The following is a 22925-nucleotide window of genomic DNA, read 5'->3' on the forward strand; positions in this document are numbered from 1 at the left end:
ATTAAAAACTGTTTAAAAAATGTAGCACATTCCAAATCAATCATATTTTATTTGTTTTTTTTTCTCTTAATTTTCCAACCTTTCCACTCTCATATCTCAATCCACATGGCTATTATGAGGACATTTCACTCAAACACATTGTCATCTCTCTTGTGTGAAGAATAACAGATGGTAAATTTGTCAATAAATAAAATCGTGCCGAAGGATCAACAAGTTCACTTACAGGCCAAGGTTAATAGATTTTTTCCATCATCCATTCCAGCCTCCTCAGAGCACTAAGGAGGAGCGTTTCCTCTTTTGTTCAGCAACCATCCTTGTCAGGTAATAAATGGCATCAATATCTTGACAATACTTCCTTTATGATGGCCAAAATGGCTTTTTTGACCTCGTGTGTCACAGCAGAAAACACTCTCCAGCCGCTCTTCTGTTGACATGTCGGCTCATTTAGATCAACACCGATTGATACAGATTGTTTTATAGACAAAGGGAGACATAAACCTTACATGTCCACACATGCACACAAACCCCTTGTGGGCTTACAAAGACACACTTACACATCTTCTCATGTGGATATTCTTAAATCCCGTCGAGGGATACTGAGTGCCTCTGAAAACAAAAAAACTTCCAAATATAAACTGACGTTTGATTGAAGACGTGATTTTTTTTGCGTGAATGAGAAATTGAGAAACCCAACGAAATAGAGGAGTTCAAAGGCTCAACAGAGGGTGTGTTACCATGCAGACAGACATCACTCAACACATCAACTTGTCTGCTTTTATGACAGTAACAGAGTTCACTGTTACGTTGATACCAAGGCAACAGCGGGCACCAGAAAGGTGCAGGGTAATGATTAACCAAATTAAGCCCTTCAATGAAACCCTGTCCTAGTGTTTCAAAGTTAATTAATTAGCAGTTCAAGACTCCTTAACCCGACTGAATCATTGGTAAAACAGATTACATTTTTCCAGCGCTCACTGAGAGGGCCTTCCGCACCGTCTCTCATTACCCAGTAAATTACCTAAGAGAGGCATAGGCTCCGAGCATCGATTCAGTGTAGCATTTCAGAGCCATTACTCCACACAACTGTGTCAAGAGGCATTAGAGGATACTGAACAATAATAGAAAGCAAAGCCCCAGCAAGCAAACATAGTGTTTTTTGTCATTGTTGTTGACAAAAAAAAAGTAATTTTTTACATTAAAAGTGCTGAATCCTGAAGTCAGACTGATCTCACCGCTGAACTCTGTGAAATTGTCAAGATGACTCATTCTGTTCAGCAGGACTTGATAAGGCAGGAAATCATATGTGTGCAAATCCAATTCAATCAGAGGCCTGGGAGGATATTTATTCATTAGCATTAAATAAAGTTTGCTCAACTCCGTTTGGAAAATGATGGTATGCTCTGGTGGCAACACAATGAACAATGAATAAAGTTATGGGGATGGCTTCATTTGTATGCATCAATTACCATCTGACAGATTTAAGAGAGGGTAAGGAACAGGCTGTAATGGTTTATCAGGCTGTGGGGAAATTCAGGGACGGGGTTAATTCGTTATAGATTGTTACTAGAAAGGAGTTTATCTGTTGGCAACTATTAATCAAAAGCGTTTATGGACTTGAGCAGATATTAGATAAAACAATTAAATAGAAGACTTATTTATTGATGTCGATGGAAAAGTCTGCATCTTGATTTATGGCAAGGCAGCACTGAGGTCAAATGTAAACATGATCATTTCTAATGCTGAATAATTTCCTATCATTTTGCATGACTTGTCAACAAATAGAGGATAGCTAGGGACACAGTGCACTGTTAAGTCATTTATCTTCTAACGAAATGGACAAAAAATGCAATTAAATGAGCTTTTCATGGAGTTGTGTAAATTACAAATATTCTGTCCACCTTTAACCTTTCACTACAACCCAGGTATTGTCTTCTCAAAAATATGATGACTCTGCCACTGTTGGGTGCATCAGGGACGACAAAAGACCGTAGCGGGAAGTGGAGGACCAGTTTATGACAGGGTGTGGGAGCAATCAATGTAAAGAAAAGGCTTTTTCTGGTTCAGTGAGTTGAACGGTTTTTCCCTCCAGTGAACAAAGAACAGGTGGTTGACAGATGCATGAGACACAGTTGAATCGCCTAAAAGAGGAATACAGTGAATGGAAATATGACTTGAAGGACTCAGGAGGAGGGCCTGAAGGAAACCAAACAAACACGAGTATAGGTGACTGCAGTTGGGTTTGACAAAACCAGCAGAGGAGGGATGAAGATGTTTTTCAGAGGCTCCCAACTCCCAACTGGAACGAAGAAATAAGAGTAAATTATGTCTTCAAAAAAGGCAGACATATAGGTGGATTCTGGGAGTTTCCACAGATAGAAAAAAGAAGAGGAGTGACCCACTAACCTAATTTATGCAGATGAACTTGAGAGGAGTGCCCTCCTTGAAACCAAAAGTTTTTTAAAAAGCAGAAAGGGAATGTTCACAAACCCCCCTTAAAGCAGACATGTTGAAGATGAGCCTCTCAGGTACACACGTAACCCTTTTGCTATCCTAGGCACTTTACTATTGGGAGTTGGGTCATTTAGACCCACTAGACAGTGCGCTGGACCTTTTTTCTTCAATGATTTGTGATCTTCACTGGTGTCTATGGATAACATGAAATCTTTCCACCTTTATCCACCTTTGTCATGGTAGGGAGAACACGTCAATGTAAGGGTGGGGTCATCTAAGATAGCACAAGGGTTAACCCTTGTGTTATCTTAGATAAGCAGAAGAGGAGTGACACGGAAAATTTACTCAAAACACAGGAGCAAAAAAGGAGCTTCCCAGAGACCTACACAGAGGAAGGAAATAGTTGCAATGGATTATCAGGCTTTGAGGTATTTCAATGAGTTTTATGGTAACTTCCAAATAAAGAAAGCAGAGGAGTGTCCCAATCACCTCCCCAAAACCAGAAGAACAGAAGAGAAGTGTCCAAACAACTCCTTGGAGCAGAAGATTAGAAGAAGGGTGTCCTGGTGACCTCTTTAAAGCAAAACAGCAAAAGAGGACTAGCCCTTTATTCAGAAAAAGAGGAGTGACCCAGTGACGTGATTTGGTGACATACTTAAAACAGAAAAACAAAAGAGGAGCATCCCTAGGAATCCCATAAAACACAGAAGCAAGAAAGGAACTTCCTGGAGACCTACAGAGGGGAAGAGACAGGCTGTAATTGGTTGTTAGGCTGTCAGGTAATCCAAGGATTCAGGATTGAAAGAAGAGGAGCATCTGAATCACCTCTTAAAACTAGAAGAACAGTGTCCACATTAACAGGCTGTAATTGGTTATCAGGCTGTGGGGAAATTCAAGGAGAATTGTGCTAACTTCCACAAATACAAAGTAGAAGAGCGACGTACCAAGAAGACCAGATCTGCCCAAATTAACTCCTTACAGCAGACGTCCTTAAAAACCAAAAAGCAGAGGAGGAACATCAAAGAAACCTCCTGGAATTCGTTAAAGAGGAGGGATTCAGTGTCCTTCTCAAAACAGAAAGGCAGAAAAGGAGCATCCTTCAAATTCCTAATACACAAGAGAAAGACTGGAGCTAGTAGAAAAATTCTTCAATTGGTTATTTCGAGGACCATTCTGGTCGCTTCCTCAAATGGAAAGAAGAGGTGTGTCTCAATCACCTCCTCAGAGCACAAGAACAGAAGAAAAGTGTCAAAAACAATTCCTCACAGCGGAAGATTAGAAGAGGAGTGACCTCCTTAGAGCACAAACAAAAAAGCAGAATATCCCAGAAACCTCCTTAAATCAGAAAAGTTGAGGAGGAGCGACTCAGTGACCTACTGAAAACAGAAAAGAGACAGGTGGTTGATGGGAAACCTAAACCTGATTACGACACAGGGGAGGAGCAAAAACAGAAACAATAGAAACAAACATCTCACAATGGACATGTATCCATCAGTATCTGAGACATAATGACAAAAACAGCATGTTTTCAAAAAAAGAACAGAACAAGTTGCACTTCTTCAGGAGACCTTGACGTCTTTTGATGTTTGCGAGATGCAAGGTGTTCTAAACAATTCTCAGCTTATCTCTGGCACTCAGAGTAAAGCCAATTATTTTCTCCTCAAAAAGCAAAGGTTTACAACTGTTGTAATTAAAATTTTACTGGATCCAGTGAATCAATGTAAATGTGCATTTTTAAAGATAAACATCATGTAACTCTGCAGCAACTCCCACCCACAAACCTTCAAACCACAAAGTCTAAACGAGCCGCACACCGTGCTGGTATCCCCTGAAGGTGCAGACACACCTCACAGTTGTGGCACGCAGCATATGTAAAGTGGTTTTGCTCCATCTGCAAGTCCCTCTGGGAACATTAAAGCATAGCAGCTTAGAGAGCAGTCCATTCAGCAGGTTTATGAGTTTACTCAAAGGTATTATGCAGGGCCTAACCCGTGTTTCATTTAGAAAATTTCAGTTTTACACTCCCATAGTCACTTTCTTTCCTTTTTTTCTTGCCACATCATTTCAGCTCAGTCCTAATTCAAATTGATGTCCACAATGAATCTCATTCAGGTTGGCCTGCACTGTGATCAGTGATCCAGCTGAGTCTGGATGACGTGTCTGAGCCTCAGGAAGTGTTTCAAAAATGGTTTTCCAATAAAAGAAATAAAATTGTTCTGTTGGGTGGTGTATGAAGAGGTTTGAGATGATAGCTTGGTAAAAAGGTAAAAATGAGACCCAAGGACAGCCAGGACTCAGAGGAAGACACCAGGCATCTTTATGTAAAACTATCAGCAGTAAATGGTTTTTTGGAGTGCATGGATCCTTTGAACAATGGATGGTTTCTTCCAAAACCCAAACTAAATGTCCCATTTTGCTCTTTAAGCAGATGTGTCGGTTGTTGGTGCAAAGTTCGCAATGAATGGTTAATGAATGGTCTATATTCAAACTTGCATTTAACTATTAGGCGCATTAAGCGAGACAAAAAAGTCAGAAAAAGTCAGTCAGTCAGTCAGACTTTATTAACTGCGTTCACACTAACTCTAGGACTTCCTTGTAACGCGCTAAACTTTAGCCACATTCATTTTTCATTTTATTCATTTATTTATTTGACAATTGCTGATTGTCAAATATGTTTACATATTTGTTGTATATTCTTGTTTGTTATACATTAGAAGCATATTACAGTTCTGTACCTGTAACTCTCAATCTTGTTTGCAACATGAAAAATCAGACTGAGGCCGCTAAAACAGATGTAACTTTGATCCTGCTAACTCCCAACTGCGTTAGTAACATGCAAAAAAAATCTGAAAACTGCCACACAATAGTCACGTTAGTGTACTCACAAAACACCCAACAATATAGACCTATGTTAATCCATAAGATGGACATTCTTTATTATTAATCAATTCATAAGGCGTACTAATGTTTTTTGAAGAAAAAAAAGGCTTTTAAGTACTCCTAATGCTACACACACACTGAGCACATGATTCTCGCTCAACAATGTGCTAAACACGCATTCTGGAATCCGCTTTTAGCATATGGTGTTCACACAGGACTGTTGCTACCCAATGCTAGCGCAAGTAGTTGGAGGAGGCTTGATGGGAAATGTCAAAGTGGTGTAAAAATCTTGCGAATCTTGCTTCAGGCTGTTACTTTCAAAGCTCCATTCCAAAAGACCTAGTGTCATATAACTCTGTCTGGGTACAAACCGCAATTATTAAATGGATGCCATCCATAAATCACTACCAAATCCGAGTCCCTGATTGGTAAAAGTTCAACGGGTTTAACTTTTTGATATGTAGAGTCCAAAGATGAACTTAAGAACCTGCGTAGTGAGGCGTGAACGCAACAATTTTAAACACAGAAGCCTGAAACATGCATGTATGCAGGTTTACATAGACTTTTCACTGGAAATGGCCTCTTGAACCCCCTTTACAAAGGCAGTATGAACAAAGCATTATAGTGAACGAAATACAGAACTTAATCCCCACACAGCTGGAAAGAAACAGATGGAAAAAACAAATCAAACTCAAAATTTAGGTAGAACGCATGGAAATTAAGCTATTTCCTATGGAGTACTGGGACAGGATCTCCACAGGCCAGTCTCGCCTTCTGTGAATGGTTTGATACAAGGGTGTTCAAACATCTTTGAGGGTTGGCTTTCTGTCTACTTCTAGCAAATGAAGACTTAAGCTGGATGCTTCCTAATTCAGCGGGTAACTTGTGAAAAAAAACCCAGAAGACACAACAAATCCACTTAAACAATGTTTTCTTTTGGTGAGTCCCATAATGTATAGACTTGGTTCAAACTTCTGTTTGGACCTCTTTGAGTATCTGCTTGATGTGGATTAAATGACTATTCTAAATATATTGTAAATATAAGACTGTTAGCGTATTCAAAAGCAAACAACACATGCGTGGATCAGTGGGGTTTCCTTTCAACACAGCAGAACATTAGTGGCAGTCTGCTCACCACTGCTTACAACACGATTTTGTTATACTTTATCACACTGTGCACTTGGTGTTTGTGGCAGGTATTGTGGTTTTTAAAGAGCTCACCTTGGAGCTTGGGTTGTGTTTGATCAAAGCCCACTTGACATCTTTAACAAAGCGAAGTATCCTTAAAGAGGCACATCAATTCACCCTCCTGGAGGGTGGACTCACAAGGCTGCTGCTATAAATACTTTACCTCAAGTCTAAACAATCTGCATCAGGATCAGAATTTGGGAGAAATTTACGAGATAAAAAAATCAGAAAATGGATTTATTTTCAAATACAGCACATACTATTGCATTAATATATTATTCTTTTAAGTGGTTCTGCATGTCATTGGTGAGTCATGTCATCCAGGACTGCATCCTTCCGCACAGACAACCTGAAAATTCATTCACCTCGGTACTGTTTATCCAACCAAAAATCAAATTTTAGCACCCCGTTGCTTCACGTCTTCAATTAGAGAGCCTAAAAACAAGCTCCAAGTCCAACCAACTGTGTCCCACCAGTGAGATCACTATTAAATTGGCCTGACAAGAGCAAGCAGCAGAGAATGCCACGCGTGCTCGTGCCTCTGAAGACTGGCTTATGTGACGGACAGGAAATCATTAGTCATGAGCGTGACGCGGCGGGGATCCGCAGAGAGGACAGAGGGCCAAGGAAGCGCCAAGACGGCCAGACCTGCGTTATCGCTGCCACACCATCTGCCGAAAACCTGCCAGGTTCACTGACTATTACCATGAATATTCTCTGTTATCTTTACACGTAGAGGTGGTAGATTAAAGTGGGGGAACTTTAGATAAACGGCAGCAGTAATCATATGCTTGTCTAAATTGGGAAAAGGCACAAATAGAAAAAGTAAATGAAAGGCTAAATTTCTCATTATCTATGACACAAATAAAGGTTTTAGTTCTGCTTGTCAATGCATCGATAATGGGCTTTCAGTAAAAAGGAATATTTGAGGAACCATGCAGGTGAAAGTGATTAACACAAGTCAATGCAGACAGATTTTGCAAAACCAGTTGTGTCTGCTCAACATGTGCATGCCATAAAAAGTGAAAGATTACACCCTATAATACTTTCTGCATGGTTTTATAACTGCTGAGTCTATTCTTCTGAAAGTGCACCTCGTGGTTAATTCACCAGCAAATAGAGCCTGGAGGAATGATGATGACTGCTCACATTGATTTTTTTTGTCAGAAAAAAAATAAAGCTGCACTGCTTTTTTGTTTCTGCGCCAACATTTTTTCTTTTGTCTTCATCTTCCGATCTATTTTTCTTCTTTTGTGGGGATTATATGAAGGCTAAAAGGAAGATCACAGATGGTGAACTTGTATCTTGGAGAAATATAAAAGTTCGCTTGGTGCTCATTTGCAAACAGTGACAGCAATTCTGTCCTAAAGGGTCACAGATGAGTCATTCTGTTATCAGATTAATAGTTTCTGCCTGATCTAAAAGCTGTCCTTCCTATTATCTTATACTGTACGCTGCGCTGTCATGTTTGAAGAGAAGCTTAGCAACATAAAGTCGTCACGTTTTATTCGGCTTGGTAAATACACCTGTCCAGGTGCATTTCTGAAAAGCTAATGTCAGCAGGATAAGCCTCCACGTTGCACTCACAGAAAACAGAGAAATGATGCTTCTGGAGGACCTCTGTGCCTTTTCCGGCTGTATGAAATGAAAACAAATGGAGGCCAGTGGGAAATCAGCACTTGATGTTCAGCAGTCATGTGAAAAGCAGAAGCACATTTCCATGAAGTTTTAAGAGTGTGCAGAAAAGTCTGTCACACTGAGAAGTTGCAGACAGACGCTTTAATGATCTAAGATCAAATACAGAGGAACTATGAGGCTGGAGGAATGCTCTGATGCTCATAATTAGATCATGTGCCACTTTCTGGAATGGGTCACATTCTGTGCCAGAGTGGAGGCAGCAGGGCTGTTGGTGAATGTCAGCGTTAAGATGAATCATTTTGAGGAGTGGGCATTCGTGTTTTTCTTTTTCTTTTTAAATGAACACATAATTGTGAGCCAAATAATGAAGTCCAAGTCTTGCAGCATGCAGAACAAAGGTTGTCTTTATTTAGCGCAAAGGCCTTCAACCCTTTAAAGCTCAAAGTGCCATTTGGTCCAGTTTGTTACTGAGCATAACCCAGCGAGAGCCTCAAAGTCACTCTTATCCCTATAGAAAAATACACTTTATTTATGGATTTGTGGCCATTAAACCACTCGTAGGTTAAATGGTTAATCCAAATTGTCCCTAGGTGTGAATGTGAGAGTGCGTGAGTGTGTGATTGTGGACACTCTACCCTGCGACAGACTGGCGACCTGTCCAGGGTGCTCCCTGCCTTCACCCACAAGTAGCTGGGATAAGCTCCAGCAGCCCCGTGACCCCGAAAGGGGATAAACGGAAGAAGCTGAATGAATGAATGAATGACTAAATAAACCACTCGTTTAGAAAATGCAGCTTTTAAATATTTACAATGATTGAAATAATACAGTGTTATTTATTCTATACAGCAATTTAAGTTCTTTTGCTTTTGACAGCAGCTCATACAACTTCCTTTCAAAATAAAATACACTCTGTGTACGTCAAGTTAAACATGAAATCTTCTATCATTGTAATCTTGGTAAGCTGTCATCCTTTCACTCCTTTTTACTATTGAATATAAACACAACAACTTTGATGTGTAGAATCCATTTTTAAAAAATCTATGCGCGTAAATGCAATCATGTAAATTAAGAGCTTTTTCGGAACTAAAAGATAGTTTAAAGACCCATTCTGATGAAAATGTTTTTTTAACATGTTCTTTTGGCATTTTTCTGATGTTGGAGGACATTTACCAGGAAATTAAAGCTCAAAATGGCAGTTTTGCGTGTTCCTTCATTTAGATCAATGTAAATCAAGAGCGGACGAAAATTTTTTGTTTAAAATAAAACTTGCAGTTGTTACGTAAATTTTACAAATGGGATGCCTGAAGCTTCCTGCTCCACTCCGTCCCAATGCATCTGCTTGTAAACGACTAGATCCACGTACGACTTTGTTTTCCTCGTCTAAGCTGTGATCTGGCATAGAACTGTACGGCTGGAGTAGCGGTAGACTTAGGTTGAGGTTGTGATGGGCTGTAAGCTAGCAGGAGAGAGTGGAAACAGAGAACTCTCAGCAAGGGGTAGGGAGACCAGGGTTGCTCCATGCCAACAGTCTCGGTCACAATTCAGAAGTGAATTTCTAAGGAACTCCTGCCGTTCTGCAGAAACTTTTATTCTAGAAAAGGACAGTTACTTTTACTTTGGCTAAAAAAGGCATAATGATAATTAAGAGACCACTGGGAACACTTTGAAAAAATGATCGGAGTGGGACTTTAAATTCTGATAATAAACCATTTTGGAAATAGATTATTCCATTTTACCATCATTTTGTTTATTTACCTGACATTTTTAAATATCTAAACATAAATAGCAAATATAAGTAAAAGAGAATCGATTTTTTGCCTTAAACCCAAAGAGACACAACTAAGGGATAAAAGAGCCACAGTATGCAGACCCCTGATTAAACCACTTATTTAACATACTGTTTAAAGACTCACTATTTAGACATTAAGATGTTCCCTTTAAAACCTCAGGGAACATGGTTTGCGTGTTTCCTTAAGGAAAGTGAATCTCTTACCTTTATTTTGAGGCTTCAGAACATTGTTTATCTTTTTTTTTTAAATCTTCAACTACATGGTTGACCTCAAAAAGGTTTTCTTTTACTTTTTTGTTGCTGTTGTTTCATTTATTAGAGGGTAATAACTCTAAATGTAACATTTTATGTCCTTTCTGGTTCTTTTATGGTGTAAAATCACAATATGTGACAATTAGTATTAGTTTAAGGGGTTCAAATTTGACCTGGCCACCAAAATTGGACTTATTAGCATCTCTGGTTGTTTACTCTCAATGCAAGTCAAATACTTTAACATTAAATGTCGTCATCTGCTGTCAAGATTGTATTTATGCAGCATTGTTGCTGTTTTTCTTTATCAGTTGTTACACGCAAAGCTCTTTAAAAAAAAACAGATGGCAAATCATACTTCTGACTAACTTTTTATGGGCCTTGTAATCGTGACATTACAAATGCATGTCTGCTGAAGCAGTAAATTCATTTGCGACGCCGCTCTCCTTCCAACATTTTGCCAGCGCAGCTTCATGATTTACTGACTTAGAGCCATTTGCACAAAAGTTCCCCTCAAAAACGTCAATGTTTAAACTTTCACAGCTTCAAGATGGCAAACCTTTTTAATCTGTGTTGTCAGGAAACTTCACGATGATTCAAATGTTCAGAACAAAATCGGGTCAGAGTTAGTTCTCTTGCCAGCTTGTTGATGCGAAATAAAAAAAACAAAAAAAAACAAAAACAAGAATCAATGAAACTTTGATCAAACCAAGGCGGAGGAAGCCCTGCAAATTTGCTGCGTCCTTTGAAATGAACTTGATATCACTTGGTCGGGATGGTTCGGGAGTGTGAGTTTGTGTGTGTGAGCATCCTATTGCGAATCAGGCAGATTTATGGCCCGCTGAGACAGAGCGTAGAGGTGTGTAAGGCGTCCTGTAGAGCAGCATGATGGGAATTTATGGAGGTCTTCACTCGCCTCACACACACACACACACGCACCCACACACCCACACACACACACACACACACACACACACACACAAACTGATGTTCACGTCTACATTAAACCTAGAAGCACCCAGGAGGAAAAGAAAGAATAGCAGGCAAAAAAGGGATAAAATTAAAGAATATATGGTTGTTCCTCACCTACTGCTATGTAATGTGATTTATTAGCCATTAAATGAAATTGTGAGCTTGCAAAATCCTCTTTTGTTTGAGTATTTTTATTCTTACCTCTTTATAAAACTTTTTGTTCTTTTTAAACTAAACTATGAAATAAAGTTTTATTCTTTTTTCACACACATTTAGATGAATAAATTTGACCTTAAAATCATTAATATGCTCATTTTACATTCTTTTGACTTCCTTTGTCTTTACATAAAAATACTAAATATATAAGTAAACGTATTACTTTTTTCCTACAATTATACCATAAGACTGGGTTAGAATTAAAACAAAGTTTTAATATGAATATTATCTTTGTGCTAAACTGTAGACAGTTTGATTTATGCACACTATAACTGAGCTGCACTGTGAGACTCATTCGGTAAAAGTTTCAGAAAAAATTGAAATAAGGTTTGAACAGAAAACCACAGATAGTTGTGTCATTGTGCGACTTGTGAAATGCTGTGAAAATCCTGTGTTACAGTTGAACGAACGTCTGAAATAATGATTTTCTGGTCCCATTATTGAATGTTCTGTCATCAGTGTCTTGATATAACTCTCAGTCAGAAAGTTTTCACCAGAATGTAACATCATCTCTTGCTAGTGAAAGTCTTACTCACATGCATCCATATGGGAGGCTGACCCATACGGGTGCTGCAGGTTTTTGGGTTCTCAGGGCCCGTGGAGAGTCATAAAAAAGGAGCACAAGTGTGTCTTGTAGTTCCCTAGAGGCTTGTACGGCCAGATCAAAGGATGTCATGAAAATGGAACGTACCATTGTTGAGCATGTGGATCTTGAAGTATTTGTAAGGATAATGGGATATTGAGTGTTGCACACACTTACAACACACGGGTGACACTCTGGTCATTAGTAAGGTGCGTGTGCTGGCAAATGCCGCACAGGGTGTGCACATGTAATACATAAGTGCCAACAAAATGCCAATACAATCTACGCTCTGTCTAATTTCTGTATTTCTAACAGTCAGGCTGCATGCACAGAGCGTGCACTTATCACGTGAACAGCACTGACAGGCTCAGCCCAAAATTTAAAGTAGCAAAAAATAAATAAATCTGAACAATATGAGTCTTGTATTACTGCAAACTCCATACAGGCTTGTGAATTTTTCACCTCCAGTAACCGGCATAGTGTTTTAAGATCCACTCCGATCATTTTTGAGCTTTTTAGAAGCGTTCCTATAGTGGTCTTTTGAGTGAGTGTTCATTTATAGAGAACATTTCACAACCATACAAGGAGATCCAAAGTGCTGTACTCAATGTCAAATCGATAAAGAATACAAACATAAAAAAAGGATAAAAACTGTGAACAAGAATTAAGAACTTAAGAAAAGGTCGGCCAGGCAGGTACAAGGCACAGTAGCAGAAGAACAGTTTAGCTTTAAAACTCTCCAAGAGCTCTTTAAAAGCCGGTGGCAGTTTATTCCAGATTTGAATTATGATTATGCTGGTTTTAGTCAAAATGCAACCTGTGTTGTTTTCTAGGACATACTTTCTGCAGAGAGGCGACAGTTTATCAGACATTCATGGATCTGGTTGTCCACAAGGGGAAGCATCAGAATGGAGAGAAGCAGGGAGCGTCTACATCACAACAAGTCACTGGGGTGGGTCTTAAAGAGTCAAAAAGGTTCAGTCCAGCTCGGTCGGATGATGCATCAAAATAATTTTGGTCCTTTTAGTAGTTTTGATTGTTTCTGTCTTTTTTTGTTCAACAATTCTCATCACAGATTTATTTTCTACTGTAAAAACTCACATATATGATCTCCTGCTTTGATAAAATCCAACTTTTTGTTGAAATGTCATCTTACGAAGATCCTCGGATAATGAGACATTTCTCTATCCTGCTTTTCGTCTCTGCTTGAGCCTCTAAAATAATTTTCTTTTATCTTGTCACGACAAGTGAGTTTTTAATTTATCCATATGAAAATCTGATTTGAGCAGCTTTAAGGCAGAGATTATGCATACAGGACTCAAATTAGTTCTCCCATAATTGCAACTTTTCCCTTTAGACTGTCTGTGGTGCAGAAGAAGGGGTTTATGTAGAGAGCATCAGGACATCTTTAAAGACCCCTGGTGCCTTTCATGTGATGAAGGCCCTGTGTTTTCCATTTTTAACACTGACATTTCCTCTGAGTGTGATTTCAGAGAGTCACGCATGCAGGAGATCGAAGAGGAAGGGGGATGAAAGGAGGCTGGAGCGTAAGCAGGAGAAACAAATTTAACTGACCCGGTCATATTAGGCCTGCAGATTCCACTGCTGTTAACGTCTTTATCCTTCAGAAACACAATATAAGATGCCAAATTGATCTCAATTTTAATAATAAATGTGTTTACTGTGGCAGTTCCGGGGCAAATGGATCGAGGTAGTAACCAACAGAGTCTGGGGGCATCTAGCAACGGTGTCGAAGTGAGAAACCGATAGCAGCAACAAACGTGAAACACTGCTGTCCAGGGATGGATGTGCTTTCGCAGACAAACCCACCCACTTCCTGTTAGCACAGTCACTGACAGTCACAGCAACACAGATGGTTTTGTTGCAGCAGAGTGCTTAATCTAAATAACAACTCTACATTAACCCAAGAAGCACGGCCCACTTTCAGGGATTCACGGCGGTCTCGCTTTCACACATCTTAAATGCCAAAGCATGCTGCTGTGGTGGCAGGAAAATGTGGCTGAAAATGTCCTTAGTAGAACCATGAGACTGTAAATGACTAAAAAAGCACCTTTAAAGGAATCAGATATATTTTTTAAATAAAAACACAGAAGGACACAACAAATTCTTTACTGAAGTTGGGATTTTAAGTCAAATAAATCTCTTACTTTCAAAAATCTGGAGTCACTTTAAATTGGAATAATCTATTACTGCTTCACAGACAATCCATGATCTAATCTTAAATTGCTGTTCTTGTGCAAGGAGAAGCAATACGACCTTGGGTTGTAAAGCAGTGGACTCAGACGGGGCTTGTAATTAAAAGGTCGCAGGTCTGAGTCTGGGTACGTTCACAGTCCGGTTGATTCAGGAAGGGCATTCGGACCAAAAATGACCTGTTAAATCATCACAAAAGCTACTTCACTGTGCTTGGAAATCCTGGAAATGGTAGATAGCCAAACGCTGGTAATAGAAAACACGTAAAAAGTAAGAAATGCAACAAATATAATGTACAGAATTGAAGTTGGTTCATGACATCAGTGTCTGTAAGGAAGCACATTAGATGGCTGAGTCTCCACAGAAGAATCATAGTGGAAACTCCAAACCCAAACATTCTGATTTCGCAAACACCAATAGCAGATTTTAACAGCACTATCAGAAAATGCTTAGTTTAGTTGCTGAAGTTGGTGCAATGTGAAATCTAAGAGCTTCATAGAGGCTTCGAAACATCAGTCCCGTGCGGCGTATTGAAAAATCTATAAAGCTATCTATGATGTGGAAGTGGAGGTTTGTGATTGCCTCTTTTTCACCAAGACCTGAGTTTTTCTTGGATCTATGACATTCCCTGAAGTTAAAAATATATACAAAAAACTCCATACAAATATGAATAAAAGGAAAAGTAAATAAAGGAATGCTGGAATTCCTGGAATGACAAAATAGGAGTATATACACTTTCAACTTTAGCTGCATCTGAATTAAAAAGCAAATCACTGCGAGGCTTCAATTCCCACATCTTGAGAATGTGAGTCTTTCTGACGGTGAAACACTGTCACAGTGAGCTTGTCTGGGAATAAAGGAAGCTTTCCCTGGCTTAGTCCCACTGCTGAAAAATAACAACTCCCCTGCTGCACAGTCGCCTGGATCAATGAATAGGGACAGCCTTCTTTAATGCAACCCTCTGCAACAGAACACACTGCAACTTTACAGCCCGTTTCTCTGAGTTCCCGCCTGTTTGGACCCAAGCTCTGGATAAAAAGCGGTTTGAACCGTCACCTCTCAATCTACTGGTCTGTAACAGGCGAGACAATTATTCGGTCATGTTATTGCAGTATAAACCAGCTGTTTAGGTCTAGATCTGTTGGGATTTCATCTCCTCTGACATCGCTCTTCATTTGGAAAGCTTTGGACTGCACTGAGGTCACGTCGGAGCTTATTTACGGAAGAAACTGCAGGATCTGTTGGAGCTGTTTGTTAACTGTCCTTTTCGCCTTGTCTGCCTTTGTGGCTCCAGTGTGAGTGGGAGGCTGTACAAGTGGGATGGAGTGAGAAGATGCTGAAGCTGCCAGGGGCAAGTTAGGGCAAGACATGGTCTGTCTAAGAATAAACAACCCAAACCACATGAATTGCCCTAACTGGCCTTATCAACTCTGTCTCAACAAGTTAAAAGCCATCACTTGATTGTCAGGCAAGTGTTCTTCCAGCAGCACTCCAAAACTGACAAAGATGTTTTCAGAATGTCACTGCACAGAATCACAACCACACACCGCTGCACCATCTTCACAGAGGTGTCCTAATTGGCAGTTGTCAGCTGTCAGTCATCATTGAAGGTAAAAATAGGCTTCGTATCGATGGAAGACATGTTTTGTAGGCTCTTAATGAGAATTAAACAGTGAAGCTGCTTTAAATATGGAACAAACAAACAAAAATCAGGCTTGGAAGATGAACTGAAGTGGAATAAATTAGGAAAAAAAAGAACTTCCAGAAAAGCCCAACGGTCACCAGCGTCCACTAAAAGCCCTTTAAGAACAACACATATTGATCAAACTGGTAAAGAAAATAACATTTGTAATTACGATCGGCACAAATATAAGAATAGCCCTTTGTATTCAATGGTGCGTTTGTCAGTGACGTATATGGTTTACATTAATGAATGATACAAGCTTGTCATTGGTATATATAGATTTATATATACATTTGGTATATATAGATTTATATATATATTTGGTATACATATACATTTTTTTATATATATATATATATATGTATATATATACATATATATATATATATATATATATATAAATATGTGGATTTATACATTTTTTTTTTCATCTATAGATAAAACAAAAACAGATTTGATCTAAATCTTTACTACTTGAATGAATTGAGTTTTCAGGTTCAGTGTTGTGCGACATAATGATAAAGTATCTGCAATATTTGTGCAAAAAAGATTCAAGTATTTCCACAAAAAACTGTTTGAAAGGTTAATTATTGATGCAAATTCTAGTAAGTAGTAAAAGCAGTCAAATAGGGGGCTTAAAACACAGATTTAGGTCAAATCTATTATTTAAGAGCTCCAGAACAATTAGTGAAATTTTACAACAATAGGAGGAGGACCTTTAGACCCAGTGGCGATTTCTTTAAGACTGCAAGGGAAGCTCGGCTTCCCTTATAATGTCACAAAATTAATGGTCAAATATTGTATTAACATTTTATTGACTAAAAATGCGTTAGAAAACATTAATCTCAAAGACGAGTTCGTTCAGAATCAGTTACATTTAGCAGGTCGGCTGACTCGATTTCCTTCTCATACATTCCCGCAGCGTCACAGTGCATTTCCCTATTGAAGCCCATTGACTTCAATGGGCCTGCTTTGAACGCTTTTTTTTCAGACCAGTAGCCGCAAATGTTTAGACCTGAGTGACAACCAAAGCATTTGCTCCTCATCACATCTTTGTTGTTTTGGGGTGCTGTAAATCAAGTGCGTTTCCTAATGTGAGCAAATGAACCTGTGCAGCAACATTATTCATAAATCAATGAGAACCTCATTCTAGGAGGCACATCTTGTGCTGAAAGATGAGAAATGTCTTTACTTTTTAGACTTTTTTGTTTACCTCAGAAGCAGTAGTTGCTTAAAATAAAGAAGATGCTTGTGGATGACACATCGCATTACTCTACAGCACACTCACACACACACACAAACAGGGTGCACACACTGATTCATCTTATTACTTATCCTATTTTTGATCATATTTCTTTGTTATGTTGCTTCTGTTGCTGGAAAAACGAATCTGGGAAAACACCCCTGGGTGAGACAAATTCCCTTCATGAACTTTAAATATTAGAGACTGCAACACACACACACACACACACACACACACACACACACACACACACACACACACACACAGTCTCCCTCAACAATGCAGGGAGATTGTGTTTTGTTGGGACTAAAAATCAAACATCAAAGACCAACTCTGATGAAAATATTGTTTTTAACATGTTCTTGTGGCATTTTTTTCATGACGGAGGACACAAACAAAGAAAACTATGCTTACACTTGCATTTCTGAGTATTTCTCTATTAACATAGGTGTAAACGCAGATGGAAAAAGCTTGTTAGTGTGACGTAGAACTCACTAGCCACAAGCTCCCTGCTACGCACCATCCTGATGCATCCACTTGTAGACAACTACCTCTATATATGTCTTTGTTTTCCTCATCTGAGCTGGCATCTGTACGCATGGATAGCTCTGAAATTGCTTGCCCTTTTTGTTGCATTGGTACTGTTAGGTTGGGGTTTGTGGATAATGGGAAGTAGATTCTGGCTGACTTTGCCCCACAACTCTGAGGTGAATTTCCAATGAACTCATGCCACACTGCAGAAACTATGTCCTAGAAAATTAAATGTTTTTTACATTTTGGTTAGAAACGTCATAATCATAATCAAAAGACCACTGGGAACGCTTTGAAAATAGATCAATGGAGGATCGGAGTGGGACTTTAAGGACTTTTAAAAACCCTTTTTGCAGATCACGTTTCACACTTGTAGGATATTTATTTTATGAAAGAATAAAGCTTTTTCCTTCATACTTGGATGTTTTCACATTTTTCCAGATTCTTTCCAAGAGGACTATCGCAACTACAAAATTAATATCAAAGTTCCAGATTTTCCTAGTTTTTATTATTTATACATTTTACAACCAGGATCCATTTACAGCACATTAAACGGGCGGAGACTATCTCGGACAGTTTGTTATTCTGCAGTCATGCTGATGGAAAATGGTGTTGGCTTTGTTCTTAAATCAAAGACTGAGCAAATGAAACTTGTTTCAGTTTTTTTGGGATTCCATCTGTTCAAATACTCTTTACTCTGTGCTATAGATGGTATTCTGTAAGTGCGCACGGAGGAAAATATCAGAGCATCAGCAAAGTCATCAGGCATTAATGGTCCTGCGGGGAAGGACCAAAGACTTCAGTGGCAACTGGGCCGGAGCAGTCTGTGTGTTATGATGGAGAAATCCAGAACAGAAGGTTGTTTTCGTCAACTGTCTTCAAAAGGGAGATGCGAACTCTCAGTTTCAGCCTCTGAGCCAGCTTGGATAAGAAATAATTGAGCTGCTCTGCAAAAGTTGACATTTAACATTTCAGTCACAAGCAAGTAGATCACATGCAATATGTGTTCTGCAGCATCTGCACCACAACGGCCGAACAAACGGTTGTGGATTTCAATTAGCCCAACGAGAACTTTGAGGGGTCAAAGCCGTCTTTTCGTTCTTCAAAGGAATCCGGTTCATCCACACTAAGAGAGCGCCGAATTCTGCTATGTGCGGCTCTGATGATCAGTGGAAAGCCCCCAAATCCCTTCTATATCAGCAGCTCACAGGCATTGACAAAACTAGAACACAAGCCAGAGGATTGGAGAAGATTGAAATCGCAGGAAGAAGTAAGAGAATTGCAGCTTTCTTCTTCATGTTTAACCTACAAAATGAGTCAGGTTCGATAATCTGATGCTGCATGACAAATGAAGCACAAAGGACGTCTGCCTGACAGAGACACGAAGACAAACACGGCTGTTATGGCTCCCTCCCACGAGGCGCAGGCCCCCTTGGAGCACTCTCAAAGTGCATTTGCGTATCTAAGAACAGATAGGTGGTGGTGGTGGTGGTGGGGAGCGGTGGTGGTGGCAATAAACCTCTTCTGACAGGTCAACAGTAAACAAATTTATCTCTGCTCTTCTGCTCATGTGCACTCACTCATACATGACCATTTCCTTCACCCTCTCTCTTACGGTTGTCCATTTAAAGTTCAACTTTTTGGGTTTCTTTGAAGGCTAGCCTTCAACTCACCTGCTCACAGAACACACCAGCTGTCTGAGGTGTGAGGAGTGGGTGTCCAGACCATCAGGTATGCAGGGCGCCTGCACCGTTGGCCCTCGGGTTACCCTGGGAGGGACACTTGCTCTTTTCTGACATATCGTGTAAGTAAATGTTAAATGGGAGGGCAGGAGAAGGGGCTTCTCATTGACATTCCTATTGGTTTGAAGGGAAATGCTGCAAAAAAAAAAGAAAAAAGGAGAGACGCTGCACCCGAGGGTGCTGTCCTATAACTAGGGATGAGTGTGCATTCCAAATGGCAAACAAGTCAGATGTCGCCCCCATTTCCATTGTCCCTCTCAGGCAAAATGTGTCTGTTATTTTGTATGTGAGCCAGAGGAAAGCAAACCGGGAAGCAGCCTGTTACATCCACCCAGAAAGTAATATGATTATTTAACTATTTCTTATATTAGGAGGCTCAAATTGGATCACTGTTGAGGTGCTATAGATTAAAATTATTCAGCAAAACATCACCTTGAACGTTGGACTCTCCTAGCACCTGTTTTTGAGGGTTTATTTGGACAAAATCACATTAAAAACAGAACAAAATGACTAGAGGCAAAGGTCAAGGAGATCACCCACCTATAGTGGACACCACTGTTCCAACAAAATAAAAAGCTCCTGTAAAATCCCATCTTGCTCTCAAAGCGTCTGCCCGGACCCCCGCGGCGATGGCAGCCTCATATTGACGCAGGAAGGAGTTGAGCTCCTGCAGGCTGATGTTGAAGGTCTCACTAAAGTTGTGGAGCGTCCCGTTCCAGCGGCCGTGAGCCCGCAGTTCCGAGGGCCTCTCTATGGCCGAGAACACCGCAGCGCCGCACAGCAGGTACACCAGAATGAGGATGGCGAGCAGCGCGAAGCGGCCGTTGTCCTCGTTTAGGTGCAGGGAGCGGCAGCCCTGCAGTCGCTGGCCAGGCATCATCCGAATTTCAGCACCACTCGCGCGTCGGACAGCGACAAGCTCCTCATCGGAGACGCCGTTCGCGGGGGTGCATGCGCCAGCTGGAGGTCCCTGTCCTGCTCCCCTCACTGCACTTCTACGGCAGCATCTCTTCCATGTGCGCGCACCACGCTGTCACATTGTAGTGTGTTTGAAAAGTGACATAATCTGCAGCCGGTTGACATATCAGCACCGCACTTGTGGACGCAAGTCGGTCCATCCAGCCAAGAGTCCACGACAAAAGCTCCAGCCACACACTTTCATCAGAAACACGTGCTCTCCTCCAGTTGTAGCAATGCAGTTGGTGTGAAATGGACTGCAGCTCAAACCCAGCCGGACGCGCTTCTTTGTGCAAAAGCGCGCAGCAGAGTCCGCGGGGACGCCAAAATGTTCCTTTCTAAAAAAAGAACCAGTTGCGCAAATTCAAGATTTACGCAACTCAGTAGTATTCCTACTTTGGCACAAAGTGAAATATCCTCAGGCTTGCTTGTTCAGGGGAGCTGGTGCCTTTGTGTGCATCCTGTGGTGGCACACTGAATCCCATCCCACCCAGCGCATATGGCGAGATCCGCTCTTTTGTTCGCAGGTGCCAGAAGACACAGATTTCCGGATCGTCTTTAGAAAAGGTCTGCAAATGACAAAGTAGACTCGATGGAGTCGGTGCAGCGGCGGATCCCGTTTGCCATGCGCACTGAGGACGGTTCTCAGATCAAACTAACCCTCTGCATCTTGAGCGCAAATGTGGAGGAGAACAAAGTTGCCGCACAATATTCTAAATTATGACAGAAGAAAAAGCTACTGATCATCATTTATGGTGGCTGGCAGAAGCTTCTACCCAAATTTATTTATAATCTTAGTCTATAAAGCTGACACATTTGTGCTTTACAGATAAAAAAAAAACGGACCAAATTTGGAATCACGGAATTTAAGCACAAAAAGGTTTTCCATCTATCAAAACATAAGAATAAGCTATTTTTGTGTTAGATGATCTCAATTATGCAGCCATGCTAAACTCCAGCAGTGTTAGAGCCCACAGCTGATGGATGAACATGATATCACCCTGCTGCTGCCGCTGATCCACTTGATCCAAATGAAAAATGGTCCATTAAGGCACACTAGAAAGACTTAACCTCTTAAAAGGGGGTCAATGGCAGTCAATTCGTGTGCAGATCACTTGTCTTGCAAAAAAGATAATAAAGAAAAAGTACTTAAAAAAAGCAGATCTAGGAGGTTTTCTCTGTCAAAAGGATCCCAAATTGCCTGGACGGTAGACAGAAAATCCAAATGAACATGATGGGAAAACATGGCTGTGACAGCCACTCCTCTCTTTTCAAGACAGTGAGGGGCAAGAGGTTTCTTTATTGATTGGGCTATCTAATCTGGTTAATTGGCTTACAAATATCAAGGCAGGCTGCAGAGAACAAGGGCACGCTCAGCACAATTATCTCAGCTACGCAGACTGTCCTTGTCAAATTCAATCTTTACCTCAAAATGCAGGAAAGCGCAGAAGATTAAATAGAAGATGACTCCAATGAGAAATGGAGTCTGCCACGCTGACAGGTGGCCTGTATCTTTATTTAATTACAGCATCTGACTTTAAAAAAAAAAAAATATTAGACGTAGTGCTCCATATTGGAAAAATACAATAGGTTGCTTGCAGAATTGGTTAAAAAAAACAGTTTGGGTTTTCTCCAGTCACTATACTGCAGGGGCCACGAATACAGGAAAGTCACTACATCATTTGCTCTTTCTGGCCCTTCAGAGTTTCCATTCCACCTGGATGTGGGTGGAAAACAGTCATTTACAGCTCATATGTTCTCCGACAACAGTATTTCTGCACCAAAACGCCAACAAATCAGCTGCCGCCTGTGCAAGAATGGTAGTTTTAAGGGATCTATTTATATTGGGGTGGCTGTGGATGAAGTGTATTACACAACCCAAAAAATAAATAAATAAGTGCGGCATGCACTGGAAGTGTGAAAAACAAAACTATTTAGGGGCAGTCCTCCAAATTTTCTTTTTCTTATCAACCTCTTGCACCTTTTTTCTTGACTTCACTGATGTTTGTCGGCGTTCATTCATGCGCGGCTCTCTGGGGGTCCCGGCAGGGCTTTTCAAATCACGCCGAGGTTTGGGCTCTGACAGGCTCATCGCCACACCTTGATTTGTTTCTTTTACAAGCGTTCTGTTCTAAATTTGCTGGGTGCGGTGCTTTGGGTCGTTGTCCTGTCTGGCTCTATGCCAGCCAAGCGCTACCTGTCAGACAGACGGTTTCACATTTCACTCTGGAACATGATGGGATACAGAGCAGTTCACGGTGGACTCTGTGACTGCAGGGTGTTCTATAGTCATGTGGCTGCAAAGAAACTAAAATAACAACACCTCCAGTCTTGAGTGCTAGTCTGCTGCTTTTGCTGATGCTTTTTCAGGCTGCTCCTTCCTTTCCCTAAGAAGCTCTTTTCGTTCCATTTTTCTCCTCTAAGTCAGTGTTTATTTTCCATAGAATAACCTGAAGATGCATTACAGGTGTGATGCAAAAAATAAAGACAAGAATGGCACCCGAATGTGGACTTGTTTTCAGTGCGTCGCAAAAACAAGTGTTTTCCATCAATAGACAGAATGACCTAATGTGATTAATCACTGCACT

The 22925-nt window shown here is 40.4% G+C and overlaps 1 protein-coding gene across 1 annotated transcript in view; it reads right to left on the reverse strand.

Annotated features, from left to right (window-relative positions):
• kcnk12 (potassium two pore domain channel subfamily K member 12) overlaps window positions 1–21004 on the reverse strand; it is a 35004-nt gene extending 14000 nt beyond the window's left edge. Inside the window, exon 1 of the mRNA XM_023963573.1 lies at window positions 19921–21004. Within this exon, the coding sequence (XP_023819341.1) occupies window positions 19921–20260 (340 nt within the window). The 5' untranslated portion in view covers window positions 20261–21004. The remainder of the gene's footprint in view (window positions 1–19920) is intronic.
• Window positions 21005–22925: the final 1921 nt, after the last annotated feature.

The sequence above is a fragment of the Oryzias latipes genome, chromosome 15 (assembly GCF_002234675.1).
Source record: "Oryzias latipes chromosome 15, ASM223467v1".
NCBI lineage: Eukaryota > Metazoa > Chordata > Actinopteri > Beloniformes > Adrianichthyidae > Oryzias > Oryzias latipes.